The 21,792-nt window shown below is 46.1% G+C and overlaps 1 protein-coding gene across 1 annotated transcript in view; it reads right to left on the reverse strand.

The window, feature by feature from the left end:
• LOC135226460 (glycerol-3-phosphate phosphatase-like) overlaps nt 1-13,404 on the reverse strand; it is a 182,075-nt gene extending 168,671 nt beyond the window's left edge. The window contains exon 1 of the mRNA XM_064266055.1: nt 13,215-13,404. Coding sequence (XP_064122125.1) covers nt 13,215-13,299 — 85 coding nt within the window. The 5' untranslated portion in view covers nt 13,300-13,404. The remainder of the gene's footprint in view (nt 1-13,214) is intronic.
• Nucleotides 13,405-21,792: the final 8,388 nt, after the last annotated feature.

Genomic DNA, 21,792 nt, shown 5'->3' on the forward strand with positions numbered 1-21,792 from the left:
TTCGAGAAAATAAAATCTTGACTCCCACTCAATTTGGGTCACAGTGCAACAGATCTACGTTAGATTCTCTCTCTAACCTCGAAGACCATATACGAAGAGGATTTGAGCGAAAGCATAACTGTAGCAGTCTTTTTTTGACATCGAAAAGGCTTATGATACTACCTGGAGGTACCCTATATTAAAAACTTTACAAAATAACAACATTTGTGGACATTTACCTAGGTTCATCCAAAACTTTTTAACAAATCGTAGCTTTCAAGTGAGAATCGATTATGTATTATCGAGAACATTTCCACTTGAAAATGGTGTTCCACAGGGAAGTGTCCTTAGTGGCACACTGTTTTACCCTGGCAATTAATGATATTAATAAAAATCTACCCACTGGAATTAAAGCAACCTTTACATGGATGATTTTGCCATATATTATTCAGCCTCTCGTATTAAACATGCAGAAGCATCATTATAAAGTATTATAAAAATAAATGAATGGACCTCATCTGTAGGATTTAAGTTATCCATACATAAGGACTCAAGCAGTAGTATTTTATAAAGATAAAAGATGATGAATGAATGAATAATAGATTTAAAAAATCAGAAATCATAGTATACCAATTAGACAAACTGCAAAATTTTTAGGTTTAGTGTTTGATACTCACTTAAAACTGGAAACCACACATAACATACTTGAAATCAAATGTAAAAAAGCATTAAATCTAATTAGAAAATTATCAAACACTAATTGGGGAGCCGATAGACAAACCCTTGCATTACTGTACAAAGCACAGTCCTATCTATAATTGATTACGGTAGCGAATGTATATGGCTCGGCGTCAGACGCAGCACTGAAAACGTTGGACCCAGTTCATAATGAGGGCCTTAGAATATGTTCAGGAGCCTTTAAATCATCACCGACCTTTTCCTTACAGGTTGAATGTGGTGAACTACCTCTCTCTCTTCATAGAGAGCTTGTTATAATGAAGAGTGCTCTGAGAATTAGGACAAGCGATTCTCCAACAAAAAAACAAAAAAATTATTTGAACTCAGAGATATTTTTATAAACAATCATCCACCCCCTTTTGCAATTAGAGCTAGAAGACTGTTTGAGTCACTAAATGTGAATATACAAATTCCTCCAGAAGTAAAATTACCTCTGCCTTGGACAATGAATAAATGAAAACTTGCACACAATTAAAATATTTTATAAAAAAAATACTTATATACGCCATCACACATAGACAACATACAATAGAACTATGAACCGAAAAGATCCACATTATGCAATATTCACATGGATCTAAATCGGAACATGGAGTGGGATATGCTGCAGTGTCCCCAGGACAAATCATACCAATTCTCTCTTCCTAATACAGCTTCAATATTCACAGCAGAACTTTGCGCAATAGCCTCGGCCATAAAAATAATTAAAGAAACATCACTCAATAATTTTGCGATTTTTAGTGACTCGAGAAGTGCCATAGAAGCCATCCAGAGTTACAAACCAAAAATAATATAGTACAACAAATTAAATTATCACTTCATAAATTAGATATTATTGGGAAAAAAGTAGAAATATGTTGGATCCCTGCCCATGTAGGGATCAAAGGAAATGAAGAGGCTGACAAAGCAGCCAAAGAAGCAATTCAAATGACAAGATCAAGTGTGAATCTCCCAATGGGTGATTATGTAATATACATAAAGATGGGTATTTTAAGTAAATGGCAACATATTTGGAATGAAGAGTCAGAAAATAACAAATTAAAAAGCAAATAAAACTGAGTTGGAAAATGGAGTTCATCATATCAGAGAGAGAGACATGAACAAGTAAATTCTGACACGTCTCCTGTATAGGCCATACCCTTCTGACACTGACACTTAATGAGCAGCCCGCACGACTCTGCTCAGAGTGTACGGAGTGCAAGGAGTTGGTAACAGTCGAGACATGTCTTGTGCGAGTGTCCAAAGTATGACCAGCAGAGACTGTCAAACTTTTGGAAATAAGACAATAAAAGAAATTTTGTCAGAATCTTTTACATTTTCGGTAGTTCCGATTTTGACTTTTTTGAGGAACTGCAATTTAATTGATAAAATATAAAACATTGGTGTTTTAGTGATATTAAACAAACATTTCAAAAAGTTTAAAAACTAATTCTGAATTTTAAATATACCGTTTTAGTATGTATGTAAGGGAACATGAGTAAAAAGTATTTATTGTGTGTGTGTTCTAGTATGAAAGCATTTGCCATGGTGCAATTTATTTATTTATCCTGAATGACCAACTTGGTCCCAGCTCTGGCCTAGAGCTAGACCTGGCATTTTATCTAATCCTTCGGGCCAGCCCTAGAGAGCTGAAAACAGCTCAGTGTCTGGTTAAACTACTTTTATAATAAATAAATAATACAAATTGTATTCTGGATTGAACAAATCCTTGCGCCTGCTTTTCAGGCGCTCTAGATACGCTTTACGTCTTGTTTTCAGCCGCTTCAGGCTTTGCAGGCGCCTTGCGCCTCCATTCGGACGCTTCAGGCTCTTCAGGCGCTTTTGCGCCTCGTTTCAGGCGCCTCAGGCTCTTTAGGCGCTTTGCTTCTTCTTTCAGGCGCCTCAGGCTCCCTAGGCTCTTTGCTTTTCCTTTGAGGCGTTCTAGGCTCTCCAGGCGCTCTATGTTTCATATCAGGCGCTCTAGGCCTCTCCAGGAGTTAAATATTTCCTTTTAGCCACTTCAGGCTTTTTCAGGCGCGTTGCGCCTCATTTCCTTTTACTTGAAGAGCTTTACGCCTCATTTCAGGCGCTCCAGATCTCTTTTCGCCTCGCCAAAAGAGTTCCAGGATCTTCAGTTACTTTGCGGCCTCCCTCACGGCGCTTCAGGCAAACTTCAGGCGCTTCAGGCTCTTTGCGCTTTTCTTTCAGGAGTTCGTCCGATTTCGGGAGTTCCAAGTTTACTCCTCGATACGGACAATCCTCACTGTGGCTTTCTTTCTCAGTAGGAAGTTGCCCATATTTACAAACATCTTGTCGCCTTGACGGCGTTTTTGTGCTTGGACCCAGTAGGCCTGGACACCTGGGCTGGCGCCAGGTCTTCTGGCAGGCGCCTCGTCCTCGAGCTCTCAGATAGTTCTAAAGGACGGGATCTTTTGATAGGGAGGGAATCTATCCTTCCTTCTAGGCTGATCAGATTTAAGAACTCCTACTAGGGAAGATATCTGTTTCTGCATATCCTCTAACATCTTCGTAGCTACGTCTCTCTTTCCAACCTCCGATGCAGGAGAAGAAGCTTCTGAATATACATTCTTCTTCCTCTTTTCCGGAGGATATTCTTCCGGAAATTCTTCAGGGCTTGAGTCGAATGAAGGAGACTTCCAAGTTCTCTTCGAAGGTCTCGACAATCTATCTGAACTCCATCCTTTTTTTAGATGAGGAATCAGACGAAGAAAAACACTGTTTCAGGACGTCTTTCCAACGAAACTATCCTTGGCAGCCCGGGGACGTAACTACAGGATCTGCCGAGGGGACGCCTGACCGGTGGGGATTCTCTGAAAACCTCCCTGCGGCTTTCGACATTTCTTCTCCACTGGTCTTGGGAGCTTGAAAGAGGTCTAGGCCTGGGAGCGAGACAGAGCCATCAGACGCACCCTCCACTTCACTGGGACACTTTCACTGCACTTACCTTCCAGTTCTTTAATTTTTTGTTCCATATGTTTAAGCGAAGCTTTCAGACTCGCAATTTCAGATGTTGAGCTTGCCGAGTCCGATAATCGGAAGGTAAGCTGTATGGGAGGAAACAATAGGGGTTATCAATAGGCAATAGTCCGATAACTGGCTCGTTAGAGACCGACCTACTTACACTCTTGGAAGAGGCTTTTCTAGCCCTATCTCTCTCCAACTTTCTTAGGTAGGAATTAAGCAACTTCCATTCCTCCTCATTCAAATTCTTGCACTCATCACATGTATTCAATTTTTACAAGTGGTGTGAGGATCCACCGAAGCTTTCGGCAGTCTCACAAAACAATTCTCATTCACACACACTCTGAACGAAATCGACACGTCAGACATTATGAGAAATTCCAAAGCCAAATCCAAAAAAAAACCGTCCACAATAGCGTATGCCAAACCAAAGATCCAATACGTCACCAAATAGCAGTCCAAAAGATCAACGGCGTAATGAAATTCGAAATTCAAGTCAGGAGGAACTAGCAACGATGTTACTAGTACCGCGACAGAGAAAAATCTGGCTTAAAACGGTAATAGTTCCTATTCCTGCCACCCAGCGGCAGGCGGCGGGATCACTTGACCTACCTGTAGTGTGTGCCGCGAAATTTGAATTTCTGTCGGGGACGACGGAGTCTATAGCTAAGTATATATCTGACAGGGAAGTTGAATGTATGAAAATTCAAATTTCAAATCAGCTGCTGACTCACGACCTTGTCGTTAGCGGGCAGAAAGAAATTTAAATACCTGGCTCAGTTGTTCTTCCTGAAAGTGGGCGGGACTATACGCATGTTAACACTACGTCCCGGGCATTAAATAATATCCTATTTCGAATATTAATGGTGCAATTCACATACAGTAAATTATTAAAACACTTTTCAGTCGCAAATGTACACCCAGATGTCCTTTTATTTACCTAAAACTTACACATAGTCTAACTATTTAAAGCCCGGGACACAGTGTTACCAAGCAAAAACACCACAGGCGGATGGACAGATGAAAAAAAACGAGTATGTATAGTTATCTATTGCCAAATCAAAAGAAAATCTCCCACGAATTTTGAATTTTAGCTGCCGATATTAGAAGCGGTTAGCTATGTAAATATTTGGTAAGTTACATATTTAAAAATGATATTGTTATGTTACAATAAAGTTTCATACATACTTACCTGGCAGATATATACATAGCTAAGACTCCGTCGTCCCCGACAGAAATTCAAATTTCGCGCCACTCGCTACAGGTAGGTCAGGTGATCTACCGGCCTGCCCTGGGCGGCAGGACTAGGAACCATCCCCGTTTTCTATCATATTTTCTCTCTTCCACCTGTCTCCTGCGGGGAGGCTGGGTGGGCCTTTAATTGTATATATCTGCCAGGTAAGTATGTATGAAAACTTTTATTGTAACATAAACAATATCTTTCATACAATCAACTTACCTGTCAGATTATACATAGCTGATTGCACCCTTCGGGGTGGAGGGTAAGACAGCTACTATATGGAATAGACAGGTAAACAACATATGTTGTAGGTATAAATAAAACCTTGGTTCCTACCTGATAGGTGGTAGACTTCGTGGGTGTTTGCCCAGTAGTCTGCATCACCCCCTCAAGAAAACTTTAGCGAGATATATGATCTATGGCCAAGAGTTCTTGTGGGTCGCCGATGGGTCTTATCCGCTTACTCGGCAGAGCCTGAAAGGACTTTGTCAATGGGTGCTGATCCACTTATATGACAATACACCTTATGAAGGAGCACACAACCAATCCCGACCACCTGATCCTAACCATATGTTAGAACTAAGGATTGTTCCGAGTTATCCCCGAACTCTTCACAACAACCGTAACTCAAAAACCACTACGCACACATACATAATTTCTAAAAAAAAAAAAAAAATTATACTCATCTAATTAGATATGACAGATTCTCTTACTGAACAACATAGACGGCCGCCCGTGCTAAACCCAAGTCCTCCATTGTTCGAAGACTCCAAGACCCATATACCAAAAGAAGAAAAGTATTACTTTTAAGGATTGGTGTCGGCTCCCGTACCCAGAAGTCGTATCCGCCGATACGAAAGGACCCAGAGAAAACACTTCTCATATGTCACACGAACGTCTTTCAAGTAATGAGATGCAAATACTGAGTTGCATCTCCAAAATGTCGTATCTATGATGTTTTTAAGCGACATATTCTTATGAAACGAAAGAGACGTCGCTACTGCTCTCACTTCATGAGCTTTAACTTTCAACAGTCGTAACTGTTCGTCAGAACAGACTTATGCACGTCTGTAATGACGTTCCTCACAAAGAATGCCAGAGCAATTCTTGGACATCAGTCTTGTGGGGTCTTTTATCGCGCACCAACGACCTTGTCTAGAGCCTCCATCTGATGCTTTTCTCTGAATGTAGAACTTTAGAGCTCTTACAGGGCATAGAGATCTTTCTGCTTCTCTTCCTACGAGACTCGATATGCCTTTGACTTCGAATGACTTAGGCCAGGGATTCGAGGGATTCTCATTCTTAGCTAAAAACAGGGTCTTAAACGAGCAAATAGCTGAGTCTCCCCCTGAAACCTACTTTCATCTTGCAGAGCATGTAATTCACTAAATCTCTTTGCCGTAGCTAAAGATATGAGGAATAGGCATTTTCTGGTGATGTCTCGAAACGAAGCCAGATGAGGAGGTTCGAATCTTTCAGATGAAAGAAACTTGAGAACCACAGTCTAGGTTCCAGTTCGGAGGGACCGGTTCCTTCGACTTTGAAGTCTCAAAGGACCTTATGAGATCGTGGAGATCTTTATTATCTGCCAGATCTATCCTCTATTCCTGAAGACAGCCGAGAGCATACTTCTGTATCCCTTTATTGTGGATACAGCTAGATGAGATTGCTCTCTCAGGAATAGAAGGAAATCAGCAATTTCCGCTATAGAGGTAGTGGAGGAAAACAACTTCTTAGTTCTACACCACCTTCTAAAAAACAAAACCTCCCACTTCGACTGATTATACTTTCGTAGTGGAGGTTCTGCGTGCTCTCGCGATCGCGCTTGCAACTTCGCGAGAAAACCCTCTCGCTCTGACGAGTCTTTCGATAGTCGAAAGACAGTCAGAGCGAGAGCGGGGAGGTTTTGATGATACCTCTTGAAGTGTGGCTGTCTGAGAAGATCCATCCTTTTTGGTAGGGATCTTGGAAAGTCTACAATCCACTCTACCACCTCCGTGAACCAATCTTGGCCGGCCAAAAGGGGGCTATCAATGTCATCCTCGTCTCCTTTGACGCCACAAACTTTTTTAGTACTAGTCCCAGGATTTGAATGGAGGAAAAGCATAGACGTCTACGCGAGACCAATCTAGCAGGAAGGCGTCTACCATAAGAGCTCTTGGATCTTCCACGACCGAGCAAAAGACTGCCAGCCTTTTGGAAATGAATGTGGCGAAGAGATCCACATGAGGTGTCCCCACAGCGACCAGAGATCTTGACACACCTCCTCGTGTAGGGTCCACTCTGTATGAAGGACCTGGTTCCTCCTGCTGAGTCTGTCCGCCCTCACATTCTTTACTCCCTGAACGAACCTTGTCAGAAGGGAGATGTTCCTGTGAGACGTCCAAAGCAAAAGGTCTCTCGTCAGTTTGTAAAGGAACGAGGAGTTGAGTCCCTCCCTGTTTTCGAATGTAGGCAAGTGCGGTGGTGTTGTCCACGTTTACTTGCACTACTTTGTTTCGACCACCAGAGGTTCTAGACTCTTCAAAAGCCAGATGACGGCGAAGAGCTCTTTGCAGTTTATGTGCCAAGCCACCTGCGCTGGTTCCCACCAGGTGCCTGACACCTCCTTCGAGCCTAATGTTGCTCCCCAACCTTTCTCCGACGCGTCGGAGTACAACACTAGGTCTGGGTTCTGTGTCCTTAGAGAGATCCCTTTGTTCTCTTCCAGAGGGGGCAACCACCATTCCAGTGCGGTCTTATCTCCACTGGAATGGGAAAGGCGTCGAAATAAGTTTTGTCCAGTTTTCCAACTCCAAGACTTCTTGAGGAAGAATTGAAGCGGACGTAAATGAAGTCTTCCTAGCGAAGAAACTGTTCGAGCGAGGAAAGGGTACCCTAGAAGGCTCAACCATTCCCTCGCCGACGTATGTTCCTTCCTTAAGTAAGAGGAGAGACTATCTGCAAACCTTTTGCAATTCTCTCTTGCGAAGGAAATACTCGAAAACCCCGAGAATCCATCCGAATCCCCAGATAGACTAAGTTCTGTCTGGGGGTCAGCTGCGACTTCTCGAGGTTCACGAGCAATCCCAATGCTTTGATCAGATCTAAAGTTAACGTCAGGTCCTCCAAGCACTGTCTCTCTGATCTGCCCTGAATGAGCCAGTCGTCCAGATACAGAGACGGATATTTACTCCTTTGAGGTGAAGAAACCTCGCCACATTCTTCATCAGGCTTGTGAAGACCTGAGGAGCTGTGGACAGGCCGAAACACAAGGCTCTGAACTGAAAGATCCTTCCCCCCGTCATGAAACGGAGGTACTTCTTCGATGAAGGGTGGATCGGGACGTGAAAATAGGCGTCCTGGAGATCTAGAGACACCATCCAATCTCCTTGTCGCAATGACGCAAGGACTGAAGCAGAAGTCTCCATCGAGAACTTCTCCTTCCGAACAAATTTGTTCAGAGAGCTGACGTCTAGTACTGGTCTCCAGCCTCCCGAGGCCTTCGCAACCAGAAAAAGGCGATTGTAAAACCCCGGGAGTTTTGATCCAGTACTAGTTCTATCGCTCTCTTGTCCCACATTTGTTCCACCATCGATCGAAGAGTATCCCTCGCACAGGATCCTTGTACTTGGCTGTTAGTTCCGTGGTATTGACGTTAGGGGAGAAGTGTTCAGGAAAGGGATACGATATCCCTTCCTTATTACAGACAACGATGACGCGTCTGCGTTTATAAGTGTCCAGGCCTCCACAAATCCCAGGAGCCTGGCACCTACGGTGCTTGGAGGAGAGAAGCTTCACTTTCCCTTTTTAAAGGGACGAAAGGCAAACCTACCTCTCTCTCAGGAGCCTTCCTTCTTGCGGGAGGTCTGGAGGTAGGGCCACCTCGAAAGGGTGAACCGATGTACTCGGTCCTTTCTTGTCAGGTGTAGAAGCAGGCTTCTTCTTCCTTGCTGACTGCGTCAGAAGGTCCTGAGTCGCCTTCTCAGTTAATGAATGAGCAATGTCCTTCACCAACTGAGAACGGGAACCCAAAAACACTGTTCAGGACAAAAGGCGAATACAGCAGCGCTGCCCTCTGAGCGTGGGAGACTGCCTTGGTTAAAAGGCACCATAAACCGTCCTCTTTTTTAGAAGACCTGCTCCAAACAAAGAGGAGTTTATTTCAAACGAGCCATCCTGCACCGCTTTGTCTATACAAGACAATATGCACAAAAGGGCTTCTGGTTCGATTCCTTCAGAATCATGGGCTTTCTTGGACATCACCCCAAGGGACCAATCTAAGAAGTTGAAAACTTCCAATACATGAAAGAGTCCCTTGAGGAGATGGTCCAGTTCAGAAATGCCCACGTAATACGTGCCGAGTTCAGACCTTGTCGACGTGAAGCGTCAACTAAGGTCGAAAAGTCTGCTTCTGACGTAGACGGAAGAGCAAATACCCATATTCTCTCCCGTCTGATACCAAATGCCTCTTTTACCAGCTAGTCTCGCTGGAGGCATGCAGAAGACCGTTCTTACTAAGTCCTTCTTAGACTTCATCCAAGAGTCTAAGGATTGCAGAGCCCTCTTCATTGAAATGGTGGGCTTCATTTTGAGAAAAGACGAAGACTTCTTCGTCTTAGCACTCGAAAACAGAGAGCGCGGAGAAGGAGGAGCGGCAGGAGTCAATTCGTCTCCATACTCCTCTAGAAGCAAGGCAGTCAAAACTTTATAGTTCGACAGTCCTTCTCTTCCTTGATATTCTTCGTCCGAGTTACTTCTAAACAACTCGGGATCTAAATGAGTCTCCGCTCCCAACTCTGTACGTTCTTCCTCTGGAGGAGACAAACTCCTATAGGAGAGGGGCTAAGGGAATGATATTCCTTCCTCTTCCCCGCTTTAATAGCCCTGGAAGGCGCCAAAAGCTCAGGCTTCTCTCCATAAATAGAAGACGCTTCCCGCTTGGATGACGCTTCTCGTCCGTACAACGTCCTGCTGACGCCTCCCGCTTACTTGGCTGCTGACGTCCGATGACGCCTCGCGCCTGGAAGGACGCTCCGCTCTCAAAAGGCGTCCTAACTGGCGCCAAAATATTGGTTGGAGCTTCACGTCTACCATCAGCTTTCAAAGACGCTTCATGTCTAAAAGACGTCTCACGTCTCTCTGGCGTTACGTATCTTTCGTAAGCTACCGATCTCGCTCTCGAACCCGAAGCTTCTGTGATATGTTTAGAAGCTTCACAGTCTGCATGACGCTTCTCGCTTAGCAGGGGAGAGAGGACGAGACTTCTTGATTGGAAGCGCAACGTCCTCCTACGAGGCGCTAAAACTCCCACCAGAGAGGCCAGTTGTTCTTGTACTGCCATGATAATCTTCCTTGAAGCTTCATCCCACGTCAACTGCATGAGCCTTTCGTCATCAATCGGGGTGGGAGAAGTAGGAAAGGGTACTTCTGCGTCCTCGTCGGGTGACGCTGGACGCCACCTCGCCTTCTTAATAGAAGAGGGAGCGCCATCTGAGAAACGCTCTGGGCTCGAATCAATTTCGGATTCTTTCAAATGACGTTTCAGAGGCCTCAATAAATCCGACTCCTTCCACCCTCGTTTAGGTGAGGGAGAGGGAGAGGATGAGAAACACTCACGAAGGACGCTTTTTCTAAAGCGCCCTTGAGCAGCCTGCCACGAAACAGAGCTTGCTGAAGGGACGTCTGACCGTTGGGGATTCCCCACGACCTCCTTAAGGCTTTCGACTTTCCTTCTCCTCTGGGCATGGGAGCTTGGAAGAGGTCTAGGCCTCCCTGGGAGCGTCGCAGGACGATCAAACGCCCCCTCCACAACACTGGGAGAACTCACTTCACTGTAATGCTCACTTTCACTAGCCTTACCTTGTAAGTCCGCCATTTTGGACTTCATGTCTCGAATAGTAGCTTTCAGATCGGCGATTTCCGAGGCCGATTCCGAAAGTACACTTTGTGAATTAGACACATAGGGAGAATCTAAATCATTAGGATTAGAATAATTATCAGTAAAAGGCTCAATAGGCCTTGAACTCACACCTTTCAGATGTCTAACCCTATCCCTCTCTAACTTCTTCAAATAAGAAGTTAAAGTCTTCCACTCTTCTGCATTTAATCCCTCTCATTCATGACAAGTATTATTAGCAGGAAACACTGAAACCCCTACATTTACGACATACAGTGTGAGGATCAACCGAAGCTTTCGGTATCCTCACCCTGCAGCCTACATTCCACACACATTCTCACACTCACATTTGAATCAGCATTACTGAGAAAATCCAAAAAGACAATCCAAAAACAGTCCACAGTAGCGAACTGCCAAAAAACACTGATCCAGATACGTCACCAAAAGCCGAGAAACGATGATCAAAGGATGAAATAAGAATCTAAGTCAGGAGGTAATAGCAACAATGTTGATACCACCGGCGACAGAGAAAATATGATAGAAAACGGGGATGGTTCCTAGTCCTGCCGCCCAGGGCAGGCCGGTAGATCACCTGACCTACCTGTAGCGAGTGGCGCGAAATTTGAATTTCTGTCGGGGACGACGGAGTCTTAGCTATGTATATATCTGCCAGGTAAGTTGATTGTATGAAAATTAAATTTTCATTGGTGGAAATATTTAATATGCGTAAAAAACAAAGAAGATAGGGAGAAAGAGTAGGGCTGTGTTGTGACAGAAATACATGCCCTGGAAGTGTGCATGAGTTCTATTACCTTAGGGATATTGATGCTAGAATTGAGGGGTTGGCTGAAAAATAATAGCAGCAGGCTGAACTAAGAGTAAAGATGATGTTAGCTTACTCACAAATAAAGGATATCTTAATACTGCTCAAATCAAACATTTTGGCTATGATCAATGTAGTATGTACAGTATAATGAAAACCATTCTACTCACGAGACATGGGATCTTATGCATAAAAAATAGGAGGAGATTTTGAATTGATGTTTGGATTCAATGGCTGGAATGTGGAAGATCTTATTAGGTATAAAAGAAGTTGTTAGGAGCTTTAGTGTCCAAAGGCTGGAAAATGTAGTGAGATGAAAGCTTGAGATGGTCTGAACTTTTCTAATGACTGAATCACCGCCCACCCACAACAAATGATAAAAACCATAGGATTATAATACCCTCTATATTTGTAACGAGTTTGTATTACCTAGTTTGTCTTGACTAGAACTGAGGATTTCTCATGGTCTGCCACTTTCAAGAAAAAGTACAAAGAAATCCAAAATAACAGAAACAACAAAAGTTATATTAATGGCAGTGCTTGAGAGCTTCAAGGGATATGCCTAGAAGGGGTAGATTATTTTTTTTCCTTGAGCGAAAATACTGAATGTTGTTGAAAAAAAAAAAAAAAAAGGCTGAAAGATGGGTAAAAGATTGTCAGCTGACTCGCTGACTCGTGAATAAGTACTCCATCAGTGCACAGAGCAAAACATTGTTCAGTCATGATGGTATAATGAGGATACTATTCTACTCAACCTTGATAGAATCTCTTTATCAAACGGAAAATATGAAGGAGATTTTGAATAGGTGTGACCCCAAAATGCTAGGCAATGGCTGAATTGTGGTGGCTACTTATGTTAGAAATGAGGAGTTGCTAAGCGATTTTGGTGGTCCCTAAGGCTGGAAACATACTACTAGGGAGACTTACAAGACTGAGATAGTTTGAGCTTTCAAATAAGGGAATTTAGCATGATAAAACAAGTAGCCTAGTTGATAGAGAAGTAGCAGGATAAAAATAAAGGAGAAATTGTATAGTGTGTTCAGCCTTGACTAGATGTGAATTCACAAAATACTAGGTAGTACCTAGCTAGGTACTAATACATAGCTAGGTATAGCCTAGTAGCCATACAGAAGAGTGGAGTGGACACTTTCCATCTACAGAAGGTAGGTAGAATGTAGGTAGTAACTACCTACTACCTAATGGCAATGATTTTGTTTGACCTGGTATTTTTTTCTATAAATGCCTTGTGCATGTAAACAGCCTATGTTAGACACGAATACTACTACTTATACTAGCCTATAGCCTAAGGGTACATAATACTACAAATTTAGGATGCACTAGGCTACCTAGTACTAGGTATATGAACATTCGCCCAAGCACTTGAGCACTGAACCAGCTACACTGCATTACCTATTTTGACGTTACTAATTACATAGTTTGAACTAGAACGTAACCAATTCTAACAATACTAGGGGTATGGGTAGATCTAGATATGATTTTACGGGGCCAGGTGAAGTTGTAGGTGCAAAGTTTAGAGGGAGGTTAGGCTATAGCCTACCAGAGTACTAGGTACCCATCTGAGATAGCTATCTTACCATCACAGTCTGTTAGAACATTATCAAAACTATCAAGGAATTTCTTCAGACAGTCTCTGTCAATCCGTTTTGGAAGTCTTGCCATTTTAATAACCTCTACGGCACAGTTATTCCTGCAAATATGCTTGAGTGTTGCTTGATCTTCAAACGACCTATGGGGGGCTATCAGTGATCGTGTTACATAGTTATATTGCGTAATGTCAGAGTTGACGTTCAGAAGCAGTTCAGGCTTCGGTTTATCTGTAGTTTGACGGGTTATCATAAATATAACTTTGCAATTGTGTCAGTCATTTTGAAATGTTTTTATTCATTTAGAAATATAAAAAATTTTCTTTTTGACCAGATTCAAAATCTATATTTTCAATTAGCTGTAACATAGAAAAGTTAGGCATAGCTTTACAGCCATTCGGACACGTTGTTTACAATGTCACTGAACGGATGAATCAAAATACCAATTCCTATGCGTGTTCTCAAGTCTCTTTCTCCTGTCATTACTAATACTGCTCTGTCTTGATGAAAACTTTCTGGTGTTAACTTCCTGAGGAAAACCGTTGACCTCTATTCATAATAGTTTGAGATTTTTGTCCAGCTGAAAGTGACAATATCGACAGAGGCTAGTTAAAGGTACACACTAGCCATAGTTATCTCATTGGTCAAGTATAGCTAAGACAAGCCGGTAAATTTTTACTTTAGGTTACCTATAGTGTTTGTAGGTTACCTATTGTGTTTGTATTTCAAAGTTGAGTACTAATCGTGTATACTATTAGCCTAGTATGTAATTTAACGTTTCTGACGTTCATTTCGGTAGAAAATTGATTACTACTACTATTGGTATAGGTAGGTATACTAGTAGTAGTAGTAGTAGAATTTTTGTACCATCCTTAGGGTACCTAGCTAGGTTGTCCTAAAAACTGTGGGGGGACCACGGCGAAAAACTCTTTTTTGTGTTGGGGAAAAGAAATTGAGGGTAAGGCTATTGAAATACAAGATCATATTCTAATCCAACTAAACCTTGGGTACTGGGATCTTCTGTAACCTTTAGGATTCTCCACCGCATGAACATCCTCCCCACTCTTACTAACTAGTATAGTAGTATAAATGACCGATCGGCGACGTTGTTACCACCCCCTCTCGGAACACAGACACTTCCCGAAAAAGCGTTTTACTTGGGCAACCATAGTGTGATAGCAAGGTTTTCGGTGGGGAGGAATACGAAATTAATCAAATACAAGTATTGATTTAAGATATTGTAAAAAGGGGCTGTATCATTATCTGGCCAGGTGGTCTTTGCCTCCCTGGAACCCCACCCTGACTTCACCAAACAGGGGTGGCAAAGTTCTCACCATGAAATAGACTCTCCTACTAAGGCCCCCGTCCACACGGTCGAGCTTTGTTCGACGAACTTTGTCCGATGTGACGTCAGAAGCGGAGAAATAGCGAGAAATGTCAGAACTTTGCCGCACTTTCTCCGCTTCTGACGTCACATCGAAAAACAAATTTGTTGACCAAAGCTCGACCGTGTGACGGGGCCTAAGCCTAACACTGGGGTGACCCCTTCACCTAACCTAACTAAAGATATTAAGTCCGTATTTAAATCTAGACCCCTACCTGTTCTAAACTAGGTCATATCCTTACCTGGTTGGGGGGCTATGCCTCCTGAACACTTCCACTTAACTTAACCTAGGATACCAGGGTCTTGCCTATCCCTAAACCCACAACCATATGTAACCAAGGATGTTCCATTCAATTTGGGACTGCGCACCTTGATGCAACAAAGGAGCTTTTGAGCCTCTTAAATTTGTTCTTGTGTTCGAGTCCAAGAGTCCCATACTTGGGTAGTAGATGTCCTTCATGAGGTCTATCTGCTTTCCTTGAGTTTGACCACCTCTTACCTTCAATCCAGCCCATAACCGAACTTATGTACCTGGCTCACTTAATGACCTCGCCCTTTGGGTAGAGGTAGAAGTGATGCTGAAGAAACTGGTAGATCTAGGGTACCTATCCGCTGCGGCCCAGACTATGGAAGTTGCAGTTTTTCTATGCAGTTTTACCTACTGAACAAGAATTTTAAGTAATATTTATTCGGACGACTGTAATTAACCCCCAGAGCCAGTACTTAACACAGCGAAATACATTGACGCCCAATCCCTAGTGGATGTCCGTATCCGCGGTTACGTTTTCTTGCAGGGTAGTTCTAAAGAATAGTTCCCTACGAACTGTAAGGAACATAACCGGCTGGATACGACATCCACTAGGGATTGGGGCGTCCAATGTATTTCTCCATGTTTTGTACTGTCCCCTGGGGTTAATTACAGTCATCCGAATAAATATTAGTACTTTAATTCTTGTTCAGTAAGTAAAATAACTTAGGAAAACGTCAATTGCCATGGTCTAGGCCACCGCGGATTGCTTCTGTAGAAATACCAAGAAACCTCTTGTGGAAGTTGTGACAGATCGGTCCTCAGGCTTTTACAAGTTGTGACAGGTCAGTCCTCAGGCTTTTACAGCCGAGTCTTTCTCATAAAGAAACTAACAGGGGGTTGAAGACTGGTCATTGAACTCTCCCTCGAACTGATTCGTTTGCCAGACTCAGTTCAAGATGGAAACAACATGGGCCATGCTTATAGCCACCAGGGAGTCCGACTTCGTGCAACTTCATGCTTATAGATCCTCTTGCAAGTACTTATGCTTTATCCTTGAAGGGACGGTATTACAGTCGAGGGCACTCTGTTTTGGGTTCTCAACTGTTCGCCAGATGTTCATGCGAGTGTTCACCCTTATGTCAGCTTGGCTTGGGCCCATTCATGGGGGATCCATCTGTTGAGGTGTTTAGACAACTAGCTAGTCCTAGCTTGTGTAGCAGCAGGTTCAGGGAGGCAGCACAGTTTTTTGTTCATGTCCCAACAGGATGGGTGGCTACACTTTGTTCTCTCCAGTAGCGAATGTTAGAGTTCTGGTCAATGGCTTGGTAATCCTCACCCTCCCTTTCCATCACTCGGAGGGAGTGAGATGGGGTTTAACCTGGTGGCTAGATAAAAGGAACTTTTTAATAGGAGTGTCTCTACCACTCCCCTTCTCAAGATGCTTCTATTCTCAGATGCTTTGAGTGAGAGATGGGTTGCACACTTGAAGGAGTTACTGATTTCAGGTGAGCGGGACGAAGATGATAAGCACCCTCACATCAATATCCTGGAGCTCAAGGCAGCCTTCCTGGCTCTCCAAGAGTTTCAGGATCGAGCGATGGGACATTCGTTTGTGTTGATGAGTGACAATACCATGGTAGTGACTTACATCAACAAGCAGGGACCCCTAGTGTCTTCTGCTACACCTGTTGACAATGCAGGTGCACGAGTGGGTAGTAGCCAACTCAGTAGAGCTTCCAGCCAGATACATTCCACACAGAGGAATGTAGTGGTGGACAAGCTCAGGTCACCAGTGTCAAGTGATAAGGACAAAATGGTCCCTTCACAGACATCGCTGTCTCTCTCTGGCTTCATGAAACAATTAAACTGGCATACTCTGCATCAGGCGAGTTGTCAGTACGTTCCAAGTGAGAACTTGTGAGGTCAGAGGCATTGGTCCTTCCCATAGAGCATCAATCACTGGAGTGGTGACCTCCCTGCCGAGCGTGTGACCTTGGGCTGCAGCCATATTGAAAAGTCTCGGTCCTGCTCATAGTACTATACTTTGTTGTTATTAATATTTTGTTCCTACAGGATATTCAAACGGTCAGTCCTTTTTTTAAAAAACAGTAGGAAATGCTTTGGGGCGTAGCCTGGACACAGCTGATGAATTCTTCAAACAAGGCGGTTCTGTAGTTAACTACTGGTCCAGTCATTGGTAGTCCCTCCAACCGGATGTAAAACATTCCATTGTTCCGGTATGGTATACAACCTTTCGGTCCTTTTACAATAGGAAGGTAACTAGCGGCAGCTGGACGGTCGTAAGCTTCGAACAAGGGAGTTCGGTAGTTAACTGCTTGTCCGACAGTGTGCGCGCCGTGCGACTGGTAGGGGAAGAACCACTTTTGCTTTCGGCCGTGTGGTGTGAGGACGTGTTCGCCATCGCTCTCTGCCCGCTTCATCGTCGTATGCTCTGGATTATTGTGAATTTATTCTACTACTGTTTGTTTGTGTATGAAAGTGAAACTGTAAGTACTTCTTTTCATTTTTCATAAATAATTGTGATTATAATATCATGGACCAAGGATCGGATCAATCTCTGCGCCCTTCCATCATCCGGTGACTGTGCCCCGGGGTGGAGGGCCGCAAGTGTGGGAAGTTTAAATCCTTCCCAGAAATAGATCCTCATGTCCTTTCCGCTTGGTGGCGAGGGAGAGAATGCTCTCGGCGAGCCTTTTATTTTTGTGTGAAAGTGAAAGTGAAATTGTAAATGCAGTATTCTTTTTAATTTTCATGTATTATTATCATTATGGATTAAGGTTTCCGCTCATTCCTGGGAATTGATCCTCATGCCCTTGTGCTCGGTGCCGATGGCGCGAATGCTCTCGGGCCGAGCCGTGTAACATTGTTCTAATTGGTCGGAGGTGCAGTGGGTGTTGTGCGGGGGCAGGGGAAACGAAGGCCTGCCAAGGAGTCGTCGGAAAGTTCTCCCGGGACTCCCTTGGTAACCGATACTTTGTCTTCTTTCCTGCCCCCCCGCTCAGCTCCCACGTATGGCACCTTCCCCTTCGGGGGGGGGGCGGTTTCGAGGTCCTTCTTCTTTGCCCGATCCGTCAAGCGTAGAGGAGGGCGCTTGATACCCGACGTGCATTTATATTTGGGGTCTTCCGTTCGTTCGGGGTGGGACTCGTCCCCCCCGCGCGAGGGGGAACCCCTCCTGTATACCCGACTCTTGCTTCCGCAGGTGCTTCTGCTGGGGGATGACCTTGGACAGGTGTGGGCGTCATTAGGACTGCAGGGCGTGCCGAGTGTCCAGGGGCTGCTCCATCATCTGGCGGGGTCTGGGACGGTCAACCATGGAGTGGTGACCACCACCACAACCACAATCTCTACTCTGGGTACACCGCCCCTCCTCACCTGGTATATTCCTCCCAGTGATGTTAGTGACTCCTACACCTCCGTGCAGGGGCGCTGATTGCCGCCGTACCGAGGAGGGGCGTGCCGCCGCCGCCCTGGTTTGCCATGCTGCCTCGCCTGGACTTCCGCTGCCCAAAGAGCTCGACCCTGGACTTGCCGCCGGTACCCAGGATGTTGCTGGCTGCTGCCCCCGTCTCCTGCCTACCTGTGCTACCTGCTGTACCTGCCGCTGATGCTGTGCTGGCTGTTCCCGTACCTGCCGATGTCATCCCAGTCCACGGTGTTGCTGTCCCAGACGCTGGTCTGTCCGGACAGGTGCAGCCGGGCCCTGTTGCTTCGGCAACAGCAGCCCTGGCTCCATCCTGGATGGCTGACCTCACGTCTGTCCTGAGGAAGCTGACGAAGAAGAAGAGGAAGGTGTCATCGTCGTCTTCATCGTCGTCTTCGTCGTCTGCAGCCGCCTCTTCCCCTTCGACTTCCAAGGCTACCCAGCCGCAGAAGAAGAAGGCTGCCTCCACCCCTCCTAAGAAGGCTCCTTCGGGAACTTCTCAGGGCCCGTCCCACTCCGGTGGGATGGGGGGTCGTTCCGCTGGTCCTCTTGCTCCTTCGGGAGTAGGGCCCTTCTTTCCTTCCACAAGGAAGAAGAAGATGGGGACCAGAGGGGTACCGGCTAACACTGGTACTTCCTCGCCTGGTGCTAGAGGTTCTGCTGCTACACCAGGTTCTGTCTCAGCCTCTCGTTCGCGAGAGGTACCGAGTGTACAGTCACCCACGGGTGGCCGTGCAGCCAAGAACCAGACGCCAGAGCTTGCTCAGCGCCAGGATCATGGCACGGAGTGGAAGGCTGGCGAGAGCCGCTCAGGTGACTCTCGCTAGACCAGCGGCCGCTCTCGTAGCGACCAGCCGGTCACCCGGGTTGACGTGACGGTCCCAGACCGGCCACAGGCTGAGGCTGGGAGAGGTCTCCCCGATCGCTGGCCGCCAGCCGTGTGGTTCAACGCTGTGAGGACACGCACGGTCTCACTGCGGGACAGTGGTCTCTGCAGGTCTCCTGACCGCCGCTCCCACAGGGACCGGACGGGTAGGGCGACCAGCAGCAGTTCCTCTGACTCACGAGATCGGGGCCGCTGTTCTCAGTCCAGGCACTCTCCCCAGGGGAGCGGCACGACCAGGCCTGCAGCTCGATCCCCACTGCGGGTTGGTGATCGCCTGCAGCCCTCCAAGCACACTGGTTCTGCCAGCAAGTGAGGGGGGGAGCGTCAGGTCTTCCTCTCCTGTACCTTCAACTTCCTCGGGTTACACCGGGAAGGACGAGGCACTGAGGAGTGATCGTGAGGGGCGCGCTCCTCACGATCCCGTCACGACGTCGTACGTACCAGGCACGGTCTTAGGATCGACCAGGTCCTACGCGCAAGTGACAGGAGAAGACCGAGAGGGGTATGTCGCCGTTTCCCCTCCTGAAGGGGGAGGATCTCGGGAGTTGCTCTTGTTCGAGGGACTTGACGGTCCTTCTCCACAAGATGCAATCACTCCAGAGATCCAGAGGAACTTTGCCAAGGTTATTGTGCTGATTTGTCAACACAACGACCTCGGGGAAGGATCGCTGCTCCCACCATCCGAGCCCACGTCCCTGCTCAAGTCGTTTTGGGGTCCGAAGAAAGAGCCCAAACCGGCGATGGGTCTGCCGCAATCGGAGCTTGCCGACCCTGTTTTTAGACCAGGTGGAGTCTCTTTTCTCCGGACAGGAGAGCTCGCTGAGGTCTGGCAGGTCATCCAAGGTACTTCCTCCTCCTCTACTGCGACAGCGGCGATTCTACGTGCCATCAGAGGATCCAATGCCGCCCAAACAGGTGAACCCAGAGTTAGCCAGGCTAACTCCGGGTGTATCTCTGCAGCAGCTCCTGTCAGAGAACCTCTGGTTCTCGCAGCAAGAGGTGCTAGGCCTGGAATCCACTGCTATGGCGGCTTTCCAGGTCATCTCCTGTGGTCCCTCACTGTGTCCAAAGTCGCAGCCACCTCCGGGGATATTTCTCCTGAAGATGACTCGGCTTTCAGGAGACTTTGCCAGTCTGGAAGAAGGACCTTTCCTTCCTCGCCCATCAGACGGTAAACCTGTGGGCCAACCTGGTACTTCGCCGTAGGGACGCAGTCCTTACCTGAGTATCCAGGGAGGCCGGGCGTTAGGCGGCACTTGGAGCACTCCCCCTTCGGTCCTCTTGAGAGGTTTCGGCCTCGACGAGGACTGGGACGCGTCGGAGGACGGTATCAGCTCTCTCCTGTCAGGTACTCAATCAGGCCCCCCCAGACGACGTTCATGGTGGCGGCAGACGCTTAACCTACAGTACGTGTTCGTAACCCTCCTCGGGAAAACGTTTTCTCCTGACAATACGTTTTCCCAGACTCTGAGAGGCCATCGCCGCAAGGTGATGGCTGCTCGTACTCGCTTCTCCAACTGCTAGTTCCGCTGGGAAGGCGAGCGAGTATCCAATTCCTCCCCCATTCCCTCTCTCCTTACGGCTACGAGGGAAAGGGGAGGGATCCTGCAGAGAGTTCTCTGTAGGATTCCACGTTGGGGACTGCGTTACTGGGGGGACCTTCGGGTCCTACCTGACGTAAGTCCCCGTCGTTGAGGAAGGATCCTGCCCTATCCTCGATTTCTACGGGAATCGGGAGGACCACCAACCGATGATCGTCTGACGAATTCGGTGGGGGTTTTGCTGAGTGCTTAGAATTCTGAGGAATTTCTAGCACTCAGAGTGTTCAAGCGTTTTTACGATCTGTAGACACTTGGGCGAAACCACGGTCCAGAGTGGGCTAGACGAGAATCCCCGATAATTGTTACTACGATAATCGGGAATTTCGCCGAATGCTCGAATTCCTGGAATTTCTAATGTTTGGAAGAAGCACTGCTGCTGAAGGAAGAATATCTCACAGTAGGCGACCAACCCTGGGATAGAGAAGAACGGAAAGGAACATCCAGTTTGGCTTGAACTATCGTCTTCAGTATTCTGTTATCACTATTGAAGCTTTCCTTCGGGGAAGACTTCTCCTTCACTCTCTTGATTAGAGAACGAAGGGTGTCGGCTTCCAATCCTTATTCTCATTCTCGAAAGGAAAACGCAATTTAAGTATGCCTTCCTAGTAACCCCTAGGAAGCATCGGCGGGGCGTCCTTAGGGGCATTTGTAGGAATTTGGGAGGCCTCCAACCAAGGGACATAGACGAGCACTTATCGGAGCTTGATCAGGAGTATGTCGCGAGTCCTCATTTTGATATCAGGCAGTTGGTCATCCAGTGATGAGGACATCACTCCCGATGTCAATGGCGATGAATATTTGCCCCAATGTCCGTTCGAGGCTTACATCCCGAAAGTGAGCTCGAAATTTAGTGGTTTTAGTGCATATGAGGGGGAATCTGAGGAGGGGAAGTTTGAGGATATAGGGTCTAGTTTTATCGCAGATGACGATACAGAAAGCGAAGGCCTAAGTGAGGGAGATGGGCCAGTGGGGGGTTTTGTGTGCGAAATCGTGCCCGCGCGCA

The sequence above is a fragment of the Macrobrachium nipponense genome, chromosome 14 (genome assembly GCF_015104395.2).
Source record: "Macrobrachium nipponense isolate FS-2020 chromosome 14, ASM1510439v2, whole genome shotgun sequence".
NCBI lineage: Eukaryota > Metazoa > Arthropoda > Malacostraca > Decapoda > Palaemonidae > Macrobrachium > Macrobrachium nipponense.